This window comes from Oncorhynchus gorbuscha, linkage group LG15 (assembly GCF_021184085.1).
Source record: "Oncorhynchus gorbuscha isolate QuinsamMale2020 ecotype Even-year linkage group LG15, OgorEven_v1.0, whole genome shotgun sequence".
Classification (NCBI taxonomy): Eukaryota; Metazoa; Chordata; class Actinopteri; order Salmoniformes; family Salmonidae; genus Oncorhynchus; species Oncorhynchus gorbuscha.
Genome location: NC_060187.1, coordinates 5,138,743 through 5,161,018, shown reverse-complemented (window position 1 = coordinate 5,161,018; position 22,276 = coordinate 5,138,743). Strand labels below are relative to the sequence as shown.

Genomic DNA, 22,276 nt, shown 5'->3' with positions numbered 1-22,276 from the left:
TTCAATGACGGCCTAGGAACAGTGGGTTAACTGCCTGTTCAGGGGCAGAATGACAGATTTGTACCTTGTCAGCTCGGGGATTTGAACTTGCAACCTTCTGGTAACTAGTCCAACACTCTAACCACTAGGCTACCCTGCCGCCTCTACACTCTAACCACTAGGCTACCCTGCCGCCTCTACACTCTAACCACTAGGCTACCCTGCCGCCTCTACACTCTAACCACTAGGCTACCTGCCGCCTCTACACTCTAACCACTAGGCTACCCTGCCTCCTCTACACTCTAACCACTAGGCCACCCTGCCACCTCTACACTCTAACCACTAGGCTACCCTGCCACCTCTATACTCTAACCACTAGGCCACCCTGCCACCTCTATACTCTAACCACTAGGCCACCCTGCCACCTCTACACTCTAACCACTAGGCTACCTGCCTCCTCTACACTCTAACCACTAGGCTACCCTGCCTCCTCTACACTCTAACCACTAGGCTACCTGCCTCCTCTACACTCTAACCACTAGGCTACCCTGCCGCCTCCTCTAACACTCTAACCACTAGGCTACTCTAACCACTAGGCTACCTGCCTCCTCTAAACCACTAGGCTACCCTGCCTCCTCTACACTCTAACCACTGCCTCCTCTACACTCTAACCACTAGGGCTACCTGCCCCTCCTCCTCTACACTCTAACCACTAGGCTACCTGCCTCCTCTACACTCTAACCACTAGGCTACCTGCCTCCTCTAACCACTAGGCTACCCTGCCTCCTCTACACTCTAACCACTAGGCTACCCTGCCTCCTCTACACTCTAACCACTAGGCTACCCTGCCTCCTCTACACTCTAACCACTAGGCTACCCTGCCACCTCTACACTCTAACCACTAGGCTACCTGCCTCCTCTAACCACTAGGCTACCCTGCCTCCTCTACACTCTAACCACTAGGCTACCCTGCCTCCTCTACACTCTAACCACTAGGCTACCTGCCTCCTCTACACTCTAACCACTAGGCTACCTGCCTCCTCTAACCACTAGGCTACCTGCCTCCTCTAACCACTAGGCTACCCTGCCTCCTCTCCTCTAACCACTCTAACCACTAGGCTACCTGCCTCCTCTACCTACTCTAACCACTAGGCTACCTGCCTCCTCTAACCACTAGGCTACCTGCCTCCTCTAACCACTAGGCTACCTGCCTCTAACCACTAGGCTACCTGCCTCCCTAACCACTAGGCTACCACTGCCTCCTCCTCTAACCACTCTAACCACTAGGCTACCCTCCTCTAACCACTAGGCTACCTGCCTCCTCTAACCACTAGGCTACCAACCACTAGGCTACCTGCCTCCTCTAACCACTAGGCTACCTGCCTGGCTACTCCTCTACACTCTAACCACTAGGCTACCTGCCTCCTCTACCTCCCACTGGCTACTGCCTCTAACCACTAGGCTACCTGCCTCCTCTACTCTAACCACTAGGCTACCTGCCTCCCTAACCACTCTACCCTGCCTCCTCTACTCTAACCACTAGGCTACCTGCCTCCTCTACACTCTAACCACTAGGCTACCTGCCTCTACTCTAACCACTCCTGCCTAACCACTAGGCTACCTGCCTCCTCTACACTCTAACCACTAGGCTACCTGCCTCCTACACTCTAACCACTAGGCTACCTGCCTCCTCTAACCTAACCACTAGGCTACCTCCTCTCTAACCACTAGGCTACCCTGCCTCCTCTAACCACTAGGCTACCTGCCTCCTCTAAACCACTAGGCTACCCTGCCTCCTCTACCTCTAACCACTAGGCTACCTGCCTCCTCCACTAACCACTAACCACTAGCTACCTGCCTCCTCTAACCACTAGGCTACCTGCCTCCTCTAACCAACCACTAGGCTACCTGCCTCTAACCACTAGGCTCTAACCACTAGGCTACCTGCCTCCTCTAACCACTAGGCTACCTGCCTCCTCTAACCACTAGGCTACCTGCCTCCTCTAACCACTAGGCTACCTGCCTCCTCTAACCACTAGGCTACCTGCCTCCTCTAACCACTAGGCTACCTGCCTCCTCTAACCACTAGGCTACCTGCCTCCTCTAACCACTAGGCTACCTGCCTCCTCTAACCACTAACCACTAGGCTACCTGCCTCCTCTAACCACTAGGCTACCTGCCTCCTCTAACCACTAGGCTACCTGCCTCCTCTAACCACTAGGCTACCTGCCTCCTCTAACCACTAGGCTACCTGCCTCCTCTAACCACTAGGCTACCTGCCTCCTCTAGACTCTAACCACTAGGCTACCTGCCTCCTCTAACCACTAGGCTACCTGCCTCTTCTACACTCTAACCACTAGGCTACCTGCCTCTTCTACACTCTAACCACTAGGCTACCTGCCTCTTCTACACTCTAACCACTAGGCTACCTGCCTCTTCTACACTCTAACCACTAGGCTACCTGCCTCTTCTACACTCTAACCACTAGGCTACCTGCCTCTTCTACACTCTAACCACTAGGCTACCTGCCTCCTCTAACCACTAGGCTACCTGCCTCCTCTACACTCTAACCACTAGGCCACCCTGCCGCCTCCACACTCTAACCACTAGGCTACCCTGCCGCCTCTACACTCTAACCACTAGGCTACCCTGCCTCCTCTACACTCTAACCACTAGGCTACCCTGCCTCCTCTACACTCTAACCACTAGGCTACCCTGCCGCCTCTACACTCTAACCACTAGGCCACCCTGCCGCCTCTACACTCTAACCACTAGGCTACCCTGCCTCCTCTACACTCTAACCACTAGGCCACCCTGCCGCCTCTACACTCTAACCACTAGGCTACCCTGAAAGTTAGAAAGTCTCCATACTGTTATCGTAGCCTCTGCCGAGTCCACAGCAACCGAATGTTCTGGTTTTTCAAGGGAAATGTAAAGAGACTGTAACTTCTGTATTTTTGGGGGGGACGTTGACAGGCATGTTCGACATTACAGCTGACAATGCAGGCGACTGCCTACCGACTGATCTACAAATCAACTTTCATCATAAATAACGACTCCGTTTATTATTTGTAGATCAGTCAGTCACCATTTACCCACAACGCATCATGGATCGGATGCTTTCAAACACTCATCCACATTTACAGGATTGCTTGTAGGGGGGTCTAATTAGGGGGGGGTCTAATTTCAACCGTTTCTTTTACACCTGCAACATTAGGTTACTGGTGCCATGACAACCCTAATTTGGATAACAATAGTTTGTGTCGTGGTGCATCTCATGGTCTATGTTCGGTCTTTCCTCTCAGTTCTCTGACCAGCTCCTGTACACGAGTAAAGGTGTGACGGCCACCAACCAGTTCAAGGTCCATGGCCAGCTGCCTCTGCACGGCATGATCGTGAGTATAAAGCTGCCTGCCCTGTGTTGACCCCTGACCTTTACCCTGTCAGCCGTGACCTCAGGTTAATCTGGCTCTGACCTAGCTGTGGTAACCTGACCCAGCTGTGTGTAACCTGACCCAGCTGTGGTAACCTGACCCAGCTGTGGTAACCTGACCCAGCTGTGATGACCTGACCCAGCTGTGGTAACCTGACCCAGCTGTGGTAACCTGACCTAGCTGTGTGTGACCTGACCTAGCTGTGTGTGACCTGACCTAGCTGTGGGTAACCTGACCCAGCTGTGGTAACCTGACCCAGCTGTGGTAACCTGACCCAGCTGTGGTAACCTGACCCAGCTGTGGTAACCTGACCCAGCTGTGGTAACCTGACCCAGCTGTGTGTGACCTGACCCAGCTGTGTGTGACCTGACCTAGCTGTGTGTGACCTGACCTAGCTGTGTGTGACCTGACCTAGCTGTGTGTGACCTGACCTAGCTGACCTGACCTGTGTGTGAGCTGTGTGTGACCTGACCTAGCTGTGTGTGACCTGACCTAGCTGTGTGTGACCTGACCCAGCTGTGGTAACCTGCTGCTGTGTGACCTGACCTAGCTGTGTGTGACCTGACCTAGCTGTGTGTGACCTGACCTAGCTGTGTGTGACCTGACCTAGCTGTGTGTGACCTGACCTAGCTGTGTGTGACCTGACCTAGCTGTGTGTGACCTGACCTAGCTGTGTGTGACCTGACCTAGCTGTGGTGACCTGACCTAGCTGTGTGAAAACATCACCTTCATGGGCCACTGTGAGAGCTCGATTCAATCCGTAGTGCAGAAGATCTGCTTTCTAGCGAGATTTACTCTTTAAAAATAAAAAAAGGGCCATGTTAACGCGTTCACGGGGACTGCGTTCACTGCGTTCACGGGGACTGCGTTCACGGGGACTGCGTTCACGGGGACTGCGTTCACGGGGACTGCGTTCACGGGGACTGCGTTCACGGGGACTGCGTTCACGGTAAACGCTGAATATGTCGGCTCCATCGGGAATGACCTTTTCAAATGTCAACCCGTGCTACCACGCAGATCTTCTACGCTACAGATTGAATTGAGCCCCAAAGTTACTGAAACGTTTAATATAATTTCCTCAGCTGGTTGTTCAGTTGGTGTCGGGAGTCAGACAGAAGGAAACTGAGGGAGATAAGTCACTGCTAAGGGGGGAATTCAACACCAGATCAGGGAGATGTGTTAGGTGTTTCCATTGCATTCTACAAAAAAAAAGAGTAGCACTGTGTTGAGTTGGGGGGAGTTGGGAGGTCAGGGTGGGGGTTTGACAGAGGTCCAGTTTGTCAGTGGGACTACCTCGAGGTCCCCTGCTTTGGTCTAACCTGCGTCTCTGCTTCTCCATTTGTGATGCAGCTCATAGTTCTGGAGGCCCCGGTGAGTACTCTGGGTTCTGTTAGCTAGGGCACGCGGCCCTGCTCCCTCTCCCGTACTGATGTAGACAAAACAACGCTTAGATGTGGGCTCTGACGAGACGTCTGTGAATGGCTGCTAAAGGGAGAAAGAAGCTGTGTTTAGAATTTATTTATTTATTTTAACTTTATTTAACTAGGCAAGTCAGTTGAGAACAAATTCTTATTTACAATGACGGCTATACTGGGGAACAGTGGGTTTAACTGCCTGTCAGTAAATACCCCCCCAGGCCAGATGGATGTGCAGTAGATAAACCCCCCCCCCCCCAGGCCAGATGGATGTGCAGTAGATAACCCCCAGGCCAGACGGATGTGCAGTAGATAACCCCCCAGGCCAGACGGATGTGCAGTAGATAACCCCCCCAGGCCAGACGGATGTGCAGTAGATAACCCCCCCAGGCCAGACGGATGTGCAGTAGATAACCCCCCCCCCAGGCCAGACGGATGTGCAGTAGATAACCCCCCCAGGCCAGACTGATGTGCAGTAGATAACCCCCCAGGCCAGACTGATGTGCAGTAGATAACCCCCCCCCAGGCCAGATGGATGTGCAGTAGATAACCCAACCCCCCAGGCCAGATGGATGTGCAGTAGATACCACCCCCCCAGGCCAGACGGATGTGCAGTAGATACCCCCCTCAGGCCAGACGGATGTGCAGTAGATAACCCCCCCAGGACAGACGGATGTGCAGTAGATTTTTAAGAAATGGGCCAGACGGATGGGCAGTAGATAACCCCCAGGCCAGACGGATGGGCAGTAGATAACCCCCCAGGCCAGACGGACGTGCAGTAGATTTTTTTTTAAATTAGGCCAGACGGATGTGCAGCAGATTTTTTTAAAAACCAGGCCAGACGGATGTGCAGTAGATACCCCCCTCAGGCCAGACGGATGTGCAGTAGATACCCCCCCTCAGGCCAGACGGATGTGCAGTAGATACCACCCCCAGGCCAGACGGATGTGCAGTAGATAACCCCCCAGGCCAGACGGATGTGCAGTAGATACCCCCCCAGGACAGACGGATGTGCAGTAGATTTTTAAAAATTAGGCCAGACGGATGGGCAGTAGATAACCCCCAGGCCAGACGGATGTGCAGTAGATAACCCCCCAGGCCAGACGGATGGGCAGTAGATAACCCCCCAGGCCAGACGGATGGGCAGTAGATAACCCCCCCCAGGCCAGACGGATGGGCAGTAGATAACCCCCCAGGCCAGACGGATGGGCAGTAGATAACCCCCCCAGGCCAGACGGTTGGGCAGTAGATACCACCCCCAGGCCAGACGGATGTGCAGTAGATACCCCCCCAGGCCAGACGGATTGTGCAGTAGATAAACCCCCCCAGGCCAGACGGTTGTGCAGTAGATACCACCCCCCAGGCCAGACGGATGTGCAGTAGATACCCCCCCAGGCCAGACGGTTGTGCAGTAGACAAACCCCCTGCTTTTGGCAGGCCTTCCTTTGATCTGTTTTACCTTCAGTTCCCCTGCTGCTCTTGTCCAATCCCATGAGAGCAGGTGGTTGTGGCCAAAGGCCAACGTATCTTTTGCTGATCAACCATCTTACTGTGTCCCCCCCCTTCCCTTCCATCCTTAGGTGGAAGAGAGTGAGAATGAGTGGTCTGTTCCTCACTGCTTCACCATCTACTCTGCCCAGAGGACCATTGTGGTGGCAGCCAGGTAAACACACAGGAGTTTATCTCACACACACACACACACACACACACACACACACACACACACACAGAACAGTTATGCTTTTTAATCTAAAGACAAAATGCAAATCTTCATTTTAATAGTGAACCGGTTGGTTAAAGTCCTGAGTCGTAAACCCATCACGCTCACCTCTTCAGCTGATCTGTTTCGCCTCCCTGTGTGGATGTGATTGTAGCTCGAAGGTGGAGATGGGGAAATGGATAGAGGATCTCAACATGGCAATAGAGATGACCAAGAAATCTCAGGAGAAATCAGACCTGTTCCTGGACCCAGGGCTGTGTGATCGCTCCAACAGTAAGACAGAATTACCCCTCTCTCTGTGATCGCCCCAACAGTAAGACAGAATTACCCCTCTCTCTGTGATCGCCCCAACAGTAAGACAGAATTACCCCCCTCTCTGTGATCGCCCCAACAGTAAGACAGAATTACCCCCCTCTCTGTGATCGCTCCAACAGTAAGACAGAATTACCCCCCTCTGTGATCGCCCCAACAGTAAGACAGAATTACCCCCCTCTCTGTGATCGCTCCAACAGTAAGACAGAATTACCCCTCTCTGTGATCGCCCCAACAGTAAGACAGAATTACCCCTCTCTGTGATCGCCCCAACAGTAAGACAGAATTACCCCCCTCTGTGATCGCCCCAACAGTAAGACAGAATTACCCCTCTCTGTGATCGCCCCAACAGTAAGACAGAATTACCCCTCTCTGTGATCGCCCCAACAGTAAGACAGAATTACCCCTCTCTCTGTGATCGCCACAACAGTAAGACAGAATTACCCCCCTCTGTGATCGCTCCAACAGTAAGACAGAATTACCCCTCTCTCTAGCAATCTTAGCATTACCTACAACCTGTAAGACAGAATTACCCCCCCTGTGGCGCCTCGGCAACAGTGGCGACAGAATTACCCCTCTCTCTAGCAATCTTAGCATTACCCCGCCCTGTGGCGACCTCGGCATTACCCCGCCCTGTGGCGACCTCGGCATTACCCCGCCCTGTGGCGACCTCGGCATTACCCCGCCCTGTGGCGACCTCGGCATTACCCCGCCCTGTGGCGACCTCCGGCATTACCCCGCCCTGTGGCGACCCCCGGCATTACCCCGCCCTGTGGCGACCCCCGGCATTACCCCGCCCTGTGGCGACCCCCGGCATTACCCCGCCCTGTGGCGACCCCAGCATTACCCCGCCCTGTGGCGACCCCCAGCATTACCCCGCCCTGTAGTGTATAGTTAGGATCTATACTACTTGTGCATCTGGCTGTAGCCTACAGCATTTAAATCCCTCTTTATTTTTATAGTGATGATGATTTTATATTGTCTTTTCCCCTTTTGTTGTGGAACCAACTAGCCTCTTGAGCTGGATGTTGTGGAACCATCTAGCCTCTTGAGCTGGATGTTGTGGAACCATCTAGCCTCTTGGTCTGGATGTTGTGGAACCATCTAGCCTCTTGAGCTGGATGTTGTGGAACCATCTAGCCTCTTGAACTGGATGTTGTGGAACCATCTAGCCTCTTGAGCTGGATGTTGTGGAACCATCTAGCCTCTTGAGCTGGATGTTGTGGAACCATCTAGCCTCTTGGGCTGGATGTTGTGGAACCATCTAGCCTCTTGGGCTGGATGTTGTGGAACCATCTAGCCTCTTGGGCTGGATGTTGTGGAACCATCTAGCCTCTTGGGCTGGATGTTGTGGAACCATCTAGCCTCTTGGGCTGGATGTTGTGGAACCATCTAGCCTCTTGGGCTGGATGTTGTGGAACCATCTAGCCTCTTGGGCTGGATGTTGTGGAACCATCTAGCTTCTTGCGCTGGATGTTGTGGAACCATCTAGCCTCTTGGGCTGGATGTTGTGGAACCATCTAGCCTCTTGGGCTGGATGTTGTGGAACCATCTAGCCTCTTGGGCTGGATGTTGTGGAACCATCTAGCCTCTTGGGCTGGATGTTGTGGAACCATCTAGCCTCTTGGGCTGGATGTTGTGGAACCATCTAGCCTCTTGGGCTGGATGTTGTGGAACCATCTAGCCTCTTGAGCTGGATGTTGTGGAACCATCTAGCCTCTTGAGCTGGATGTTGTGGAACCATCTAGCCTCTTGAGCTGGATGTTGTGGAACCATCTAGCCTCTTGGCTGGATGTTGTGGAACCATCTAGCCTCTTGAGCTGGATGTTGTGGAACCATCTAGCCTCTTGAGCTGGATGTTGTGGAACCATCTAGCCTCTTGGGCTGGATGTTGTGGAACCATCTAGCCTCTTGGGCTGGATGTTGTGGAACCATCTAGCCTCTTGAGCTGGATGTTGTGGAACCATCTAGCCTCTTGGGCTGGATGTTGTGGAACCATCTAGCCTCTTGGGCTGGATGTTGTGGAACCATCTAGCCTCTTGGGCTGGATGTTGTGGAACCATCTAGCCTCTTGAGCTGGATGTTGTGGAACCATCTAGCCTCTTGAGCTGGATGTTGTGGAACCATCTAGCCTCTTGAGCTGGATGTTGTGGAACCATCTAGCCTCTTGGCTGGATGTTGTGGAACCATCTAGCCTCTTGAGCTGGATGTTGTGGAACCATCTAGCCTCTTGAGCTGGATGTTGTGGAACCATCTAGCCTCTTGAGCTGGATGTTGTGGAACCATCTAGCCTCTTGAGCTGGATGTTGTGGAACCATCTAGCCTCTTGAGCTGGATGTTGTGGAACCATCTAGCCTCTTGAGCTGGATGTTGTGGAACCATCTAGCCTCTTGAGCTGGATGTTGTGGAACCATCTAGCCTCTTGAGCTGGATGTTGTGGAACCATCTAGCCTCTTGAGCTGGATGTTGTGGAACCATCTAGCCTCTTGAGCTGGATGTTGTGGAACCATCTAGCCTCTTGAGCTGGATGTTGTGGAACCATCTAGCCTCTTGGGCTGGATGTTGTGGAACCATCTAGCCTCTTGGGCTGGATGTTGTGGAACCATCTAGCCTCTTGGGCTGGATGTTGTGGAACCATCTAGCCTCTTGGGCTGGATGTTGTGGAACCATCTAGCCTCTTGGGCTGGATGTTGTGGAACCATCTAGCCTCTTGAGCTGGATGTTGTGGAACCATCTAGCCTCTTGAGCTGGATGTTGTGGAACCATCTAGCCTCTTGAGCTGGATGTTGTGGAACCATCTAGCCTCTTGAGCTGGATGTTGTGGAACCATCTAGCCTCTTGAGCTGGATGTTGTGGAACCATCTAGCCTCTTGAGCTGGATGTTGTGGAACCATCTAGCCTCTTGGCTGGATGTTGTGGAACCATCTAGCCTCTTGAGCTGGATGTTGTGGAACCATCTAGCCTCTTGAGCTGGATGTTGTGGAACCATCTAGCCTCTTGAGCTGGCTGGATGTTGTGGAACCATCTAGCCTCTTGAGCTGGATGTTGTGGAACCATCTAGCCTCTTGAGCTGGATGTTGTGGAACCATCTAGCCTCTTGAGCTGGATGTTGTGGAACCATCTAGCCTCTTGAGCTGGATGTTGTGGAACCATCTAGCCTCTTGAGCTGGATGTTGTGGAACCATCTAGCCTCTTGAGCTGGATGTTGTGGAACCATCTAGCCTCTTGAGCTGGATGTTGTGGAACCATCTAGCCTCTTGGGCTGGATGTTGTGGAACCATCTAGCCTCTTGAGCTGGATGTTGTGGAACCATCTAGCCTCTTGAGCTGGATGTTGTGGAACCAACTAGCCTCTTGGGCTGGATGTTGTGGAACCATCTAGCCTCTTGAGCTGGATGTTGTGGAACCATCTAGCCTCTTGAGCTGGATGTTGTGGAACCATCTAGCCTCTTGAGCTGGATGTTGTGGAACCATCTAGCCTCTTGAGCTGGATGTTGTGGAACCATCTAGCCTCTTGAGCTGGATGTTGTGGAACCATCTAGCCTCTTGAGCTGGATGTTGTGGAACCATCTAGCCTCTTGAGCTGGATGTTGTGGAACCATCTAGCCTCTTGAGCTGGATGTTGTGGAACCATCTAGCCTCTTGGGCTGGATGTTGTGGAACCAACTAGCCTCTTGAGCTGGATGTTGTGGAACCATCTAGCCTCTTGAGCTGGAGTGGAACCATCTTCTTGAGCTGGATGTTGTGGAACCAACTAGCCTCTTGAGCTGGATGTTGTGGAACCATCTAGCCTCTTGAGCTGGATGTTGTGGAACCAACTAGCCTCTTGGGCTGGATGTTGTGGAACCAACTAGCCTCTTGAGCTGGATGTTGTGGAACCATCTAGCCTCTTGAGCTGGATGTTGTGGAACCATCTAGCCTCTTGAGCTGGATGTTGTGGAACCAACTAGCCTCTTGGGCTGGATGTTGTGGAACCATCTAGCCTCTTGAGCTGGATGTTGTGGAACCATCTAGCCTCTTGAGCTGGATGTTGTGGAACCATCTAGCCTCTTGAGCTGGATGTTGTGGAACCATCTAGCCTCTTGAGCTGGATGTTGTGGAACCATCTAGCCTCTTGAGCTGGATGTTGTGGAACCATCTAGCCTCTTGTGCTGGATGTTGTGGTGGATTTTCTTGGGCTGGATGTTGTGGAACACAGACAAGATGTTGGGCTGGTCTTTGTGGAACCATCTGAGCCTCTTGAGCTGGTTGTTGTGGAACCAGATGGTGCTCTCTTGAGCTGGATGTTGTGGAACAAATGTACTGTAACCTCTCCTGGATGTTGTGGAACCATCTCCCTTTGAGCTGGATGTTGCTGGAACCATCTAGCCTCTAGCCTTGTGGAACCATCTAGCCTCTGAGCTGGATGTCCTTCCTAGCCTCAGCTGGATGTTGTGGAACCAACTAGCCTCTTGAGCTGGTGTTGTGGAACCAGGCCTCTTGAGCTGAGGATGACATGTGGAACCAACTAGCCTCTTGAGCTGGATGTTGTGGACCCATCACCTCTGAGCTGGATGTTGTGGAACCATGCATCTCTGAGCTGGATGTTGTGGAACCATCTAGCCACCAGGAGCTGGATGTTGTGGAACCATCTAGTCCATGTTGTGATCCACAGCCTCTGAGCTGGATGTTGTGGAACCATCTAGCCTCTTGAGCTGGATGTTGTGGAACCATCTAGCCTCTTGAGCTGGATGTTGTGGAACCATCTAGCCTCTTGAGCTGATGTTGTGGAACCATCTAGCCTCTTGAGCTGGATGTTGTGGAACCACAACTAGCCTCTTGAGCTGGATGTTGTGGAACCATCTAGCCTCTTGAGCTGGATGTTGTCCCCGAACCATCTAGCCTCTTGAGCTGGATGTTGTGGAACCACAGACACTTGAGCTGGATGTTCCCCGTGGAACCATCTAGCCTCCCCCCGTTGAGCCACAGACACAACACGGAGTTCCCCCGTGGAACCACAAGCACTTGGAGCTGGCCTGTCCCCCGTGGAACCATCAGCACAACTTGGAGCTGGCCTGTTGTGGAACCATCTAGCCTCCCCCGTAGAGCCAGACTGGATGTTCCCCGTGGACACCACGGAGAGGCCTGTCCCCCGTAGCCACTTGAGCTGGATGTTGTGGAACCATCTAGCCTGTCCCCCGTGAGCTGGATGTTGTGGAACCATCCCCCGTAGCCACTTGGAGCTGGATGTCCCCCGTGGAACCATCTAGACACAACTTGGAGCTGGATGTCCCCGTGGAACCACTAGCCTCTTGACGGAGAGGCCAACTGTCCCCCGTGGAGCCACAGAACAATCTAGCCTCTTGAGCTGGATGTTGTGGAACCACAGACACAACACTGGATGTTGTGGAACCATCTGTCCCCTTGAGCTGGATGTTGTGGAACCACAGACACAACACGGAGAGGATGTTGTGGAACCACTAGCACAACACGGAGCTGGATGTTGTGGAACCATCTAGCCAACACGAGCTGGATGTTGTGGAACCATCACAACACTTGAGCTGGATGTTGTGGAACCATCAGACACAACACAGAGAGCCTCTCCCCGTAGAGCTGGATGTTGTGGAACCATCTAGACACAACACAGAGAGAGGCTGGATGTTGTGGAACCATCAGACACAACACTGGATGTTGTGGAACCATCTGCCTCTTGAGCTGGATGTTGTGGAACACAACTACCTCTTGAGCTGGATGTTGTGGAACCACAGACACAACACTGGATGTTGGCCTGTCCCCTTGAGCTGGATGTTGTGGAACCACAGACACAACACAGAGAGGATGTCCCCCGTGGAACCATCTAGCCTCTTGAGCTGTGTTGTGGAACCACAGACACAACACTGGATGTTGTGGAACCATCTCCCTCTTGAGCTGGATGTTGTGGAACCATCTAGCCTCTCCCCCGCTGGAGCCACAGACACAACACAGAGAGAGAGGCCTGTCCCCCGTAGAGCCACAGACACAACACAGAGAGAGCTGGATGTTGTGGAACCACAGACTCAACAGCTGGATGTTGTGGAACCAACTGCCTCTTGAGCTGGATGTTGTGGAACCACTAGACCAGACTTGAGCTGGATGTTGTGGAACCATGTCCCTCTTGAGCTGGATGTTGTGGAACCATCTAGACCTCTTGAGCTGGCCTGTTGTGGAACCAACAGCACAACTTGAGCTGGATGTCCCCCGTGGAACCACAGCCTCTTGAGCTGGATGTTGTGGAACCATCTAGCCTCTTTCAGCTGGATGTTGTGGAACCATCATGCCTCTTGAATTGGATGTTGTTTTTTGAACCATCACCCTCTTGAGCAATTAACCATTAGCCCTTGCTCAATGTTGTGGAACCATCATCTTGAGCTGGATGTTTCAACCATCTGTCTGCTGATGTTGTCTCTAGCCTTTGAGCTGGATTTCTGGAACCACTAGCCTCAAATCAAATGTTGTGGAACCAATACCTCTTGGGCTGGATGTTGACTTCTACCTCTGAAATGGATGTTGTGGAACCCTTCCTCTTGAGCTGGATGTTAAAAAGTAAGCCTCTTGACTGGATGTTGTGGAACATCTAGCCTCTTGAGCTGGATTATAATAGTAACATGAGCTGGATACAATTAAATATACAAGAATGGAGCTGGATATTGTGGAAGTACCATCTACCAGATCAATGTTGGAACCATCTAGCAGCTGGAGTAACCAGTACCAGATCAATGTGGGAACTATATACAGCTGGATGTAACCAGATCAATCTTGAGCTGGATGTTGTGGAACCAGTACCAGATCTGGAATGTTGGAACTATATACCTCTTGAGGGATGTTGTGGAACCAGATCAATGTGGAGCTGGATGTTGGGAACCAGTACCAGATCAATGTGGAGCTGGATACAGTGGAACCAGTACCAGATCAATGTGGGAACTTTATACAGGGTTGTACCAGTACCAGATAAATGTGGAGCTTTATACAGGGAACCAGTACCAGATCAATGTGGAGCTATATACAGGGAGTACCAGTACCAGATCAATGATGGAGCTATATGTCAGTTGGAGTACCAGATCAATGTGGAGCTTTATACAGGATGTACCAGTACCAGATCAATGTGGAGCTATATACAGGGAGTATTCTTATGTCAGTGGATTTTCTGGCCAGATCAATGTGGAGCTATACCCCTACCTTTAGGGAGTACCAGTACCAGATCAATGTGGAGCTTCCTCATACAGGATGAGTTCCTGATCAATGTGGATGACATATACAGGGAGTACCAGTACCAGATCAATGTGGAGCTATATACAGGGCCAGTACCAGATCAATGTGGAGCTTTATACAGGGTGTACCAGTACAGATCACAGCCTGGCTGTGGAGGTAGAGACCACACAGATGTGGAGCTATATACAGGACACACCAGATCAATGTGGAGCTATATACAGGGAGTACCAGATGAATGTGGAGCTTGCATCACTGCTTGTGGGTTTTCAGATCAATGTGGAGTCCGATGCAGGATGTACCAGTACCAGACACAACACGGGAGCTATATACCCCCAGATCAATGTGGAGCTATATACAGGGAGTACCAGATCAATGGGAGCTATATACAGGGAGTACCAGTACACAGATCAATGTGGAGCTATATACAGGGAGTACCAGATCAATGTGGAGCTTTATACAGGGAGTACCAGTACCAGATCAATGTGGAGCTATATACAGGGAGTACCAGATCAATGTGGAGCTATATACAGGGAGTACCAGATCAATGTGGAGCTATATACAGGGAGTACCAGTACCAGATCAATGTGGAGCTATATACAGGAGTACCAGTACCAGATCAATGTGGAGCTTTATACAGGCCAGTACCAGATCAATGTGGAGCCATATACAGGACACCAGATCAATTTCGTGGAGCTTTATACAGGGAGTACCAGTTCCAGATCATGTGGTCACTATATGTGTGACAGGGAGTACCAGTACCAGATCAATGTGGAGCTTTGCTCAGGGAGTACCAGTTTCACCCTGATCAATGTGGAGCTTTATTATCTGGGAGTACCAGTACCAATCAAATGTTATTGATCTTTATACAGGATGTAGTACCAGTACCAGAATCAATTAAAAAGTGGAGCTATAATACAGGAATACAATTAAATATCAATAATGGAGCTATATACCAGTACCAGATCAATGTGGAGCTTTATACAGTACCAGATCAATGTGGAGCTTTATACAGGGAGTACCAGTACCAGATCAATGTGGAGCTATATACAGGGAGTACCAGATCAATGTGGAGCTATATACAGGGAGTACCAGTACCAGATCAATGTGGAGCTATATACAGGGAGTACCAGTACCAGATCAATGTGGAGCTATATACAGGGAGTACCAGTACCAGATCAATGTGGAGCTATATACAGGGAGTACCAGTACCAGATCAATGTGGAGCTTTATACAGGGAGTACCAGTACCAGATCAATGTGGAGCTATATACAGGGAGTACCAGATCAATGTGGAGCTATATACAGGGAGTACCAGATCAATGTGGAGCTATATACAGGGAGTACCAGATCAATGTGGAGCTATATACAGGGAGTACCAGATCAATGTGGAGCTATATACAGGGAGTACCAGTACCAGATCAATGTGGAGCTATATACAGGAGTAGTACCAGATCAATGTGGAGCTATATACAGGAAGTACCAGATCAATGTGGAGCTATATACAGGGAGTACCAGTACCAGATCAATGTGGAGCTATATACAGGGAGTACCAGATCAATGTGGAGCTTTATACAGGGAGTACCAGTACCAGATCAATGTGGAGCTATATACAGGGAGTACCAGATCAATGTGGAGCTTTATACAGGGAGTACCAGTACCAGATCAATGTGGAGCTATATACAGGGAGTACCAGATGAATGTGGAGCTATATACAGGGAGTACCAGTACCAGATGAATGTGGAGCTATATACAGGGAGTACCAGTACCAGATCAATGTGGAGCTATATACAGGGAGTACCAGTACCAGATCAATGTGGAGCTATATACAGGGAGTACCAGATCAATGTGGAGCTATATACAGGGAGTACCAGATGAATGTGGAGCTATATACAGGGAGTACCAGTACCAGATCAATGTGGATTTGGATGTGTTGGTGCGGTATGTGAATTGGAGTGGGTCTAGGGTGTCTGGAATGATGGTGTTGATGTGAGACATGACCAGCCTTTTCAAAGCACATCCTAATTACAGATGTGAGCGCTGCAGGACGATAAACATTTAGGCAGGTTACCTTGAAGTTCTTTGGAACAGGGACAATGGTGGTCAGCTTGAAATATGTTGGGATTACAGTGAAGAAACTGGCCGAGCTGGTCTGTGCATGCTTTGAGTACGAGCCCTGGTATTCTGTCTGGCCCGGGAAGGCCTCAACCTGTTTAAAAGTTTTAGTCACGTCGGCCAAGGAGAGCGAAATCACGCAGTCAATCTGGAAAAACGGGTGCTTTCACGAAGGAACAGCATTCTATTCCTCGACGCGAGCATAAAAGGGCATTTAGCTTGTTTGGGAGTGGCTGGCCGTTTTGGGAGTGGCTGGCTGGGGGGGGGGCTGGGGTGGCTGGAATGAGAAAAATAATATATATACAAACACACATCACATCAAGAGACGCTACAACACTACACAAAGAAATACGTATGACAATGGAGTCAGTGGTTGGATAGTCATCGTCACATTTGCCTGAAGGGAGGACGAGGGAGGTCCATGTATTCATTTCTGTGGGTAGAGTAGAAGTGGTCTTCTAGCTTGAGAGTCCCTTCACACTCGAAGCTGCACACCAGTTGTTATTTATGATAAAACACACTTGAAGTCATATTCGAAGGAAAATATCGATGTCGATCTGATGTCCAGAAGTGCTTCGTGGTCACATGATAAAAGTCACTAAATAGTAATAATACTATTAACTTTTATTAAATAATAACTATTAAATAATAATAATACTATTAACTTTTTTGAAAAAGAAAATACAAATTAACATGATAAAAGTCACTAAATAGCAAAGTTGCGTTGGAACTTGAACAATGTTGTCCTTCTCCATCAGCACCATCTTTTAAAACCGTCCATCCCTCAGCGTTGTGTGGGTCAGCTGTCAGAGCTGCAGGATGTGGGTCAGCTGTCAGCGCTGCAGGATGTTGGTCAGCTGTCAGAGCTGCAGGATGTGGGTCAGCTGTCAGAGCTGCAGCTGCAGGATGTGGGTCAGCTGTCAGAGCTGCAGGATGTGGGTCAGCTGTCAGAGCTGCAGGATGTGGGTCAGCTGTCAGCTGTCAGAGCTGCAGGATGTTGGTCAGCTGTCAGAGCTGCAGGATGTTGGTCAGCTGTCAGAGCTGCAGGATGTTGGTCAGCTGTCAGCAGGATGTGGGTCAGCTGTCAGAGCTGCAGGATGTTGGTCAGCTGTCAGAGCTGTTGGTCAGCTGTCAGAGCTGCAGGATGTTGGTCAGCTGTCAGAGCTGCAGGATGTTGGTCAGCTGTCAGAGCTGCAGGATGTTGGTCAGCTGTCAGAGCTGCAGGATGTTGGTCAGCTGCAGGATGTGGGTCAGCTGTCAGCTGCAGGATGTGGGTCAGCTGGTCAGCTGTCAGAGCTGCAGGATGTGGGTCAGCTGTCAGAGCTGCAGGATGTGGGTCAGCTGTCAGAGCTGCAGGATGTGGGTCAGCTGTCAGAGCTGCAGGATGTGGGTCAGCTGTCAGAGCTGCAGGATGTGGGTCAGCTGTCAGCTCAGAGCTGCAGGATGTGGGTCAGCTGTCAGAGCTGCAGGATGTGGGTCAGCTGTCAGAGCTGCAGGATGTGGGTCAGCTGTCAGAGCTGTAGGATGTGGGTCAGCTGTCAGAGCTGTAGGATGTGGGTCAGCTGTCAGAGCTGCAGGATGTTGGTCAGCTGTCAGAGCTGTAGGATGTTGGTCAGCTGTCAGAGCTGTAGGATGTGGGTCAGCTGTGTGGGTCAGCTGTGAGAGCTGCAGGATGTGGGTCAGCTGTGAGAGCTGCAGGATGTGGGTCAGCTGTCAGAGCTGCAGGATGTTGGTCAGCTGTCAGAGCTGCAAGATGTTGGTCAGGATGTGGGTCAGCTGTCAGAGCTGCAGGATGTGGGTCAGCTGTCAGAGCTGTAGGATGTTGGTCAGCTGTCAGAGCTGCAGGATGTTGGTCAGCTGTCAGAGCTGCAGGATGTGGGTCAGCTGTCAGAGCTGCAGGATGTGGGTCAGCTGTCAGAGCTGCAGGATGTGGGTCAGCTGTCAGAGCTGCAGGATGTGGGTCAGCTGTGAGAGCTGCAGGATGTTGGTCAGCTGTGAGAGCTGCAGGATGTTGGTCAGCTGTGAGAGCTGCAGGGTGTGGGTCAGCTGTGAGAGCTGCAGGATGTTGGGCAGCTGTCAGAGCTGCAGGATTTGGGGGCAGCTGTCAGAGCTGCAGGATTTGGGGGCAGCTGTCAGAGCTGCAGGATTTGGGGGCAGCTGTCAGAGCTGCAGGATTTGGGGGCAGCTGTCAGAGCTGCAGGATTTGGGGGCAGCTGTCAGAGCTGCAGGATTTGGGGGCAGCTGTCAGACAGAGCTGCAGTATTTGGGGAAGCTTTCATTGGGCACACAGAGCAGTGGATAAACGGCCTGTCCTCATCTCCTCACCCCATAGTCATTCTCCTGCACCTCCCTGCTCCACTCTCTCTCCCATGATTCGTCTCTCTCCTCTGATCTTTTCTGTTTCATTTCAGTGTTTCACTGTTTCATCACTTCCTTGCACTGAAGTCTTGTCTTTGTGGAAAACACTCCAATCAGAAGCATGTGTTTATCTATGACCAATCTTGTTCCGTCTTTAACTAACTCCTCCCCTCCACAGCCCTGGCTGGAGGACTTTCTAATCTACTGTTTTGTTTCTGTCACTGAATGTAAACCTGCCAACTCATCCTATGTTGCTTTCCTCCTTTATCCACACCTCTTTCCTCTCTCTCTGTCCTTTCCTCTCTCTCTGTCCTTTCCTCTCTGTCTCTGTCCTTTCCTCTCTCTGTCTGTCCTTTCCTCTCTGTCTGTCCTTTCCTCTCTGTCTCTGTCCTTTCCTCTCTGTCTCTGTCCTTTCCTCTCTGTCTCTGTCCTTTCCTCTCTGTCTCTGTCCTTTCCTCTCTGTCTCTGTCCTTTCCTCTCTGTCTCTGTCCTTTCCTCTCTGTCCTTTCCTTTCTGTCTCTCTGTCTTTCCTCTGTCCTTTCCTCTCTGTCTCTCTGTCCTTTCTCCTCTCTGCCCCCCCCCCCAGTGTTCTGTTCCCCAGCCGTGTCTCCAGAGCTCCCTCCTCGTTACCTGCTGGGTCAGGGCCAGAGACCCAACACCATCACACACGTCTGCTGGTACCGCAACCAGAACCTCTCACTCACTGATTATCTGCGCATGAACCAGGTACCACACTAGCAGAACCAGGTTCCAGACTGTAGAACCAGGTACCAGACTAGAACCATACTTGATCCATGTTAGAACCCAGTACCAGACTAGAACCAGGTACCGTGGTAGAACCGGGTACAAGACGAGAACCATGGTAGGACCGGGTACCAGACTAGAACCATGGTAGGACCGGGTACCAGACGAGAACCATGGTAGGACCGGGTACCAGACGAGAACCATGGTAGAACTAGGTAGCAGACTAGAACCATGATAGAAGCAGGTACCAGACTAGAACCAGATTAGAAGCAGGTACCAGACTAGAACCATGCTAGATCAGTTACCAGACTAGAACCATGGTAGAACTAGGTACCATACTAGAAGCAGGTACCAGACTAGAATCATACACCATACTAGAACCAGGTACCAGACTAGAACCAGGTACCAGACTAGAACCATGGTAGAACTAGGTACCAGACTAGAACCAGACTGGAACCAGACTGGAAGCAGGTACCACACTAGAACCATACACCAGCCTGGAACCATGATAGAACCAGGTACCAGACTAGAACCATGCAGGTACCAGACTAGAACCATGGTACAACCAGGAGCCAAGCTAGAACCAGGTACCAGACAAGAACCATACTAGAACCACAATGAGGTGCCATACTAGAAGCAGGTACCATTCTAGAACTAGTTACCAGACTAGAACCATGGTAGAAGTAGTTACCAGACTAGAACCATGGTAGAAGCAGGAAACAGACTAGAAGCAGGTACCAGACTAGAACCATACTAGACCATACACCAGACAAGAACCATGGTAGAACCAGGTACCAGACTAGAACCATGGTAGAACCAGGTACCAGACTGGAACCATGGTAGAACCAGGTACCAGACTGGAACCATGGTAGAACCAGGTACCAGACTGGAACCATGGTAGAACCAGGTACCAGACTGGAACCATGGTAGAACCAGGTACCAGACTGGAACCATGGTAGAACCAGGTACCAGACTGGAACCATGGTAGAACCAGGTACCAGACTGGAACCATGGTAGAACCAGGTACCAGACTGGAACCATGGTAGAACCAGGTACCAGACTGGAACCATGGTAGAACCAGGTACCAGACTGGAACCATGGTAGAACCAGGTACCAGACTGGAACGATTCTAGAACCAGGTACCAGACTAGAACTGGACTGGAAGCAGGTACCAGACTAGAACCATGGTAGAACCAGGTACCAGACTAGAACCATGGTAAAACCAGGTACCAGACTAGAACGATTCTAGGACCAGGTACCAGACTAGAACCATGGTAGAACCAGGTACCAGACTAGAAACATGGTAGAACCAGGTACCAGACTAGAACCAAGCACCAGACTAGAACCAGGTGCCATTTTAGAACCAAGCACCAGACTAGACCCAGACTAGAACCAGATGAGAAGCAGGTACCAGACTAGAACCATGGTAGAGCCAGGTACCAGACTAGAACCAGGTATGTACCAGACTAGAACCATGGTAGAACAAGGTACCAAGGTACCATACTGCAACCATTCTAGAACAATGGTAGAACCAGGTACCAAGCTAGAACCAGGTACCAGACTAGAACCAAGCTAGAACCAGGTACCATACTGCAACCATGCTAGAACAATGGTAGAACCAGGTACCATACTAGAACCATGGAACCAGACTAGAGATCAATGATAGAACCAGGTACAAGACTACAACCGTACTTGAACTAGGTACCAGACTAGAACTTTGGTAGAACCAGGTACCATACCTGAACCAAACTAGAACCAGATACCAGACAAGAAACTTACTAGAACAGTGGTAAAACCAGCTACAAGACTAGAACCTTACTAGATCCAGTTACCAGGCTAGAAACATACACCAGACTAGAACCAGTTTCCAGACTAGAACCATGATATAACCAGGTACCCGACTAGAACCATGATAGAACCAGGTACCAGACTAGGACCATGATATAACCAGGTACCAGACTAGAACCATGGTAGAGCCAGGTATAAGACTAGAACCGGGTACGTACCAGACTAGAACCATACCAGAACCAGGGTAGAACCAGGTACCAGACTAGAGCAATGGTAGTACCAGGTGCAAGACTGGAATCATACTAGAACCAGGTAACAAACTATAGCCATTCTGGAACCATGCACCAGACTAGAACCATGGTAGAATCCGGCAGTATAGTTGAACCATGATATAAATAATTACCAAACTGATGGTAGAATTTCACAGGGAGACACCAAATGATGCATACAGTTTACTGATCTGCAGTGTTGGGGGAGCTACTCTGAAAATATCGTTTACCAAGCTTCAATTACTTCTCACTGGAAGAAGATAATCTACACTTAAGCTACCCCAAAGAAAAAATATATAGTTTACTTAACTAAAGTTACTTTGAAAGAGTAGTTCACTATATCTAAACTACTTTGGTAAAAAAAAATATATATATATGAAAAATCTGAAATGTCAGATGACAAATCACAAGGACAGATCCTTTTGGGGTCATAGGTTAATGTGAAATTTAGCCTATTAAACACAGACTCCAGCGCCTTCAGAAGGTATTCACACCCCTTGACTTTTTACACATTTTGTTGTCACAGCCTGAATTTAAAAATGTATTAAATTGAGATTGTTTGTCATTGACCTACACACAATACCCCATAATGTCAAAGTGGAATTATGTTTTTAGACTTTTAAGACTTTTTTTTTAAAATTTTGTTATGGTAAACCTAAATAATTTCAGGAGTAAATATTTGCTTAACAAGTCACATACTAAGTTGCATAGACACACTCTGTGTCCAATAATAGTTTTTAATGTGATTTTTTCAATGACTACGTCATCTCTGTACCCCACACATACAATTATGTGTAAGGTCTGGCTGTCGAGCTGTGAATTTCAAACACAGATTCAACCATAAAGACCAGGGAGGTTTTCCAATGCCTTGCAAAGAAGGGAACCTATTGGTAGATGGGTAAAAAAATATAAAAAAATAT

At 50.1% G+C, this 22,276-nt stretch overlaps 1 protein-coding gene across 5 annotated transcripts in view; it reads left to right on the top strand.

Annotated features, from left to right (window-relative positions):
* Positions 1-22,276, top strand: part of farp2 (FERM, RhoGEF and pleckstrin domain protein 2) — a 97,980-nt gene that overhangs the window by 69,377 nt on the left and 6,327 nt on the right. For 3 of the 5 annotated variants that reach the window (XM_046299957.1, XM_046299956.1, XM_046299960.1), the window contains exons 21-25: positions 3,285-3,374; positions 4,764-4,784; positions 6,409-6,491; positions 6,703-6,821; positions 19,142-19,281. In XM_046299957.1, the coding sequence (XP_046155913.1) occupies positions 3,285-3,374; positions 4,764-4,784; positions 6,409-6,491; positions 6,703-6,821; positions 19,142-19,281 (453 nt within the window). The remainder of the gene's footprint in view (positions 1-3,284; positions 3,375-4,763; positions 4,785-6,408; positions 6,492-6,702; positions 6,822-19,141; positions 19,282-22,276) is intronic. The other 2 variants (XM_046299959.1, XM_046299961.1) reach the window with 2 other exon arrangements.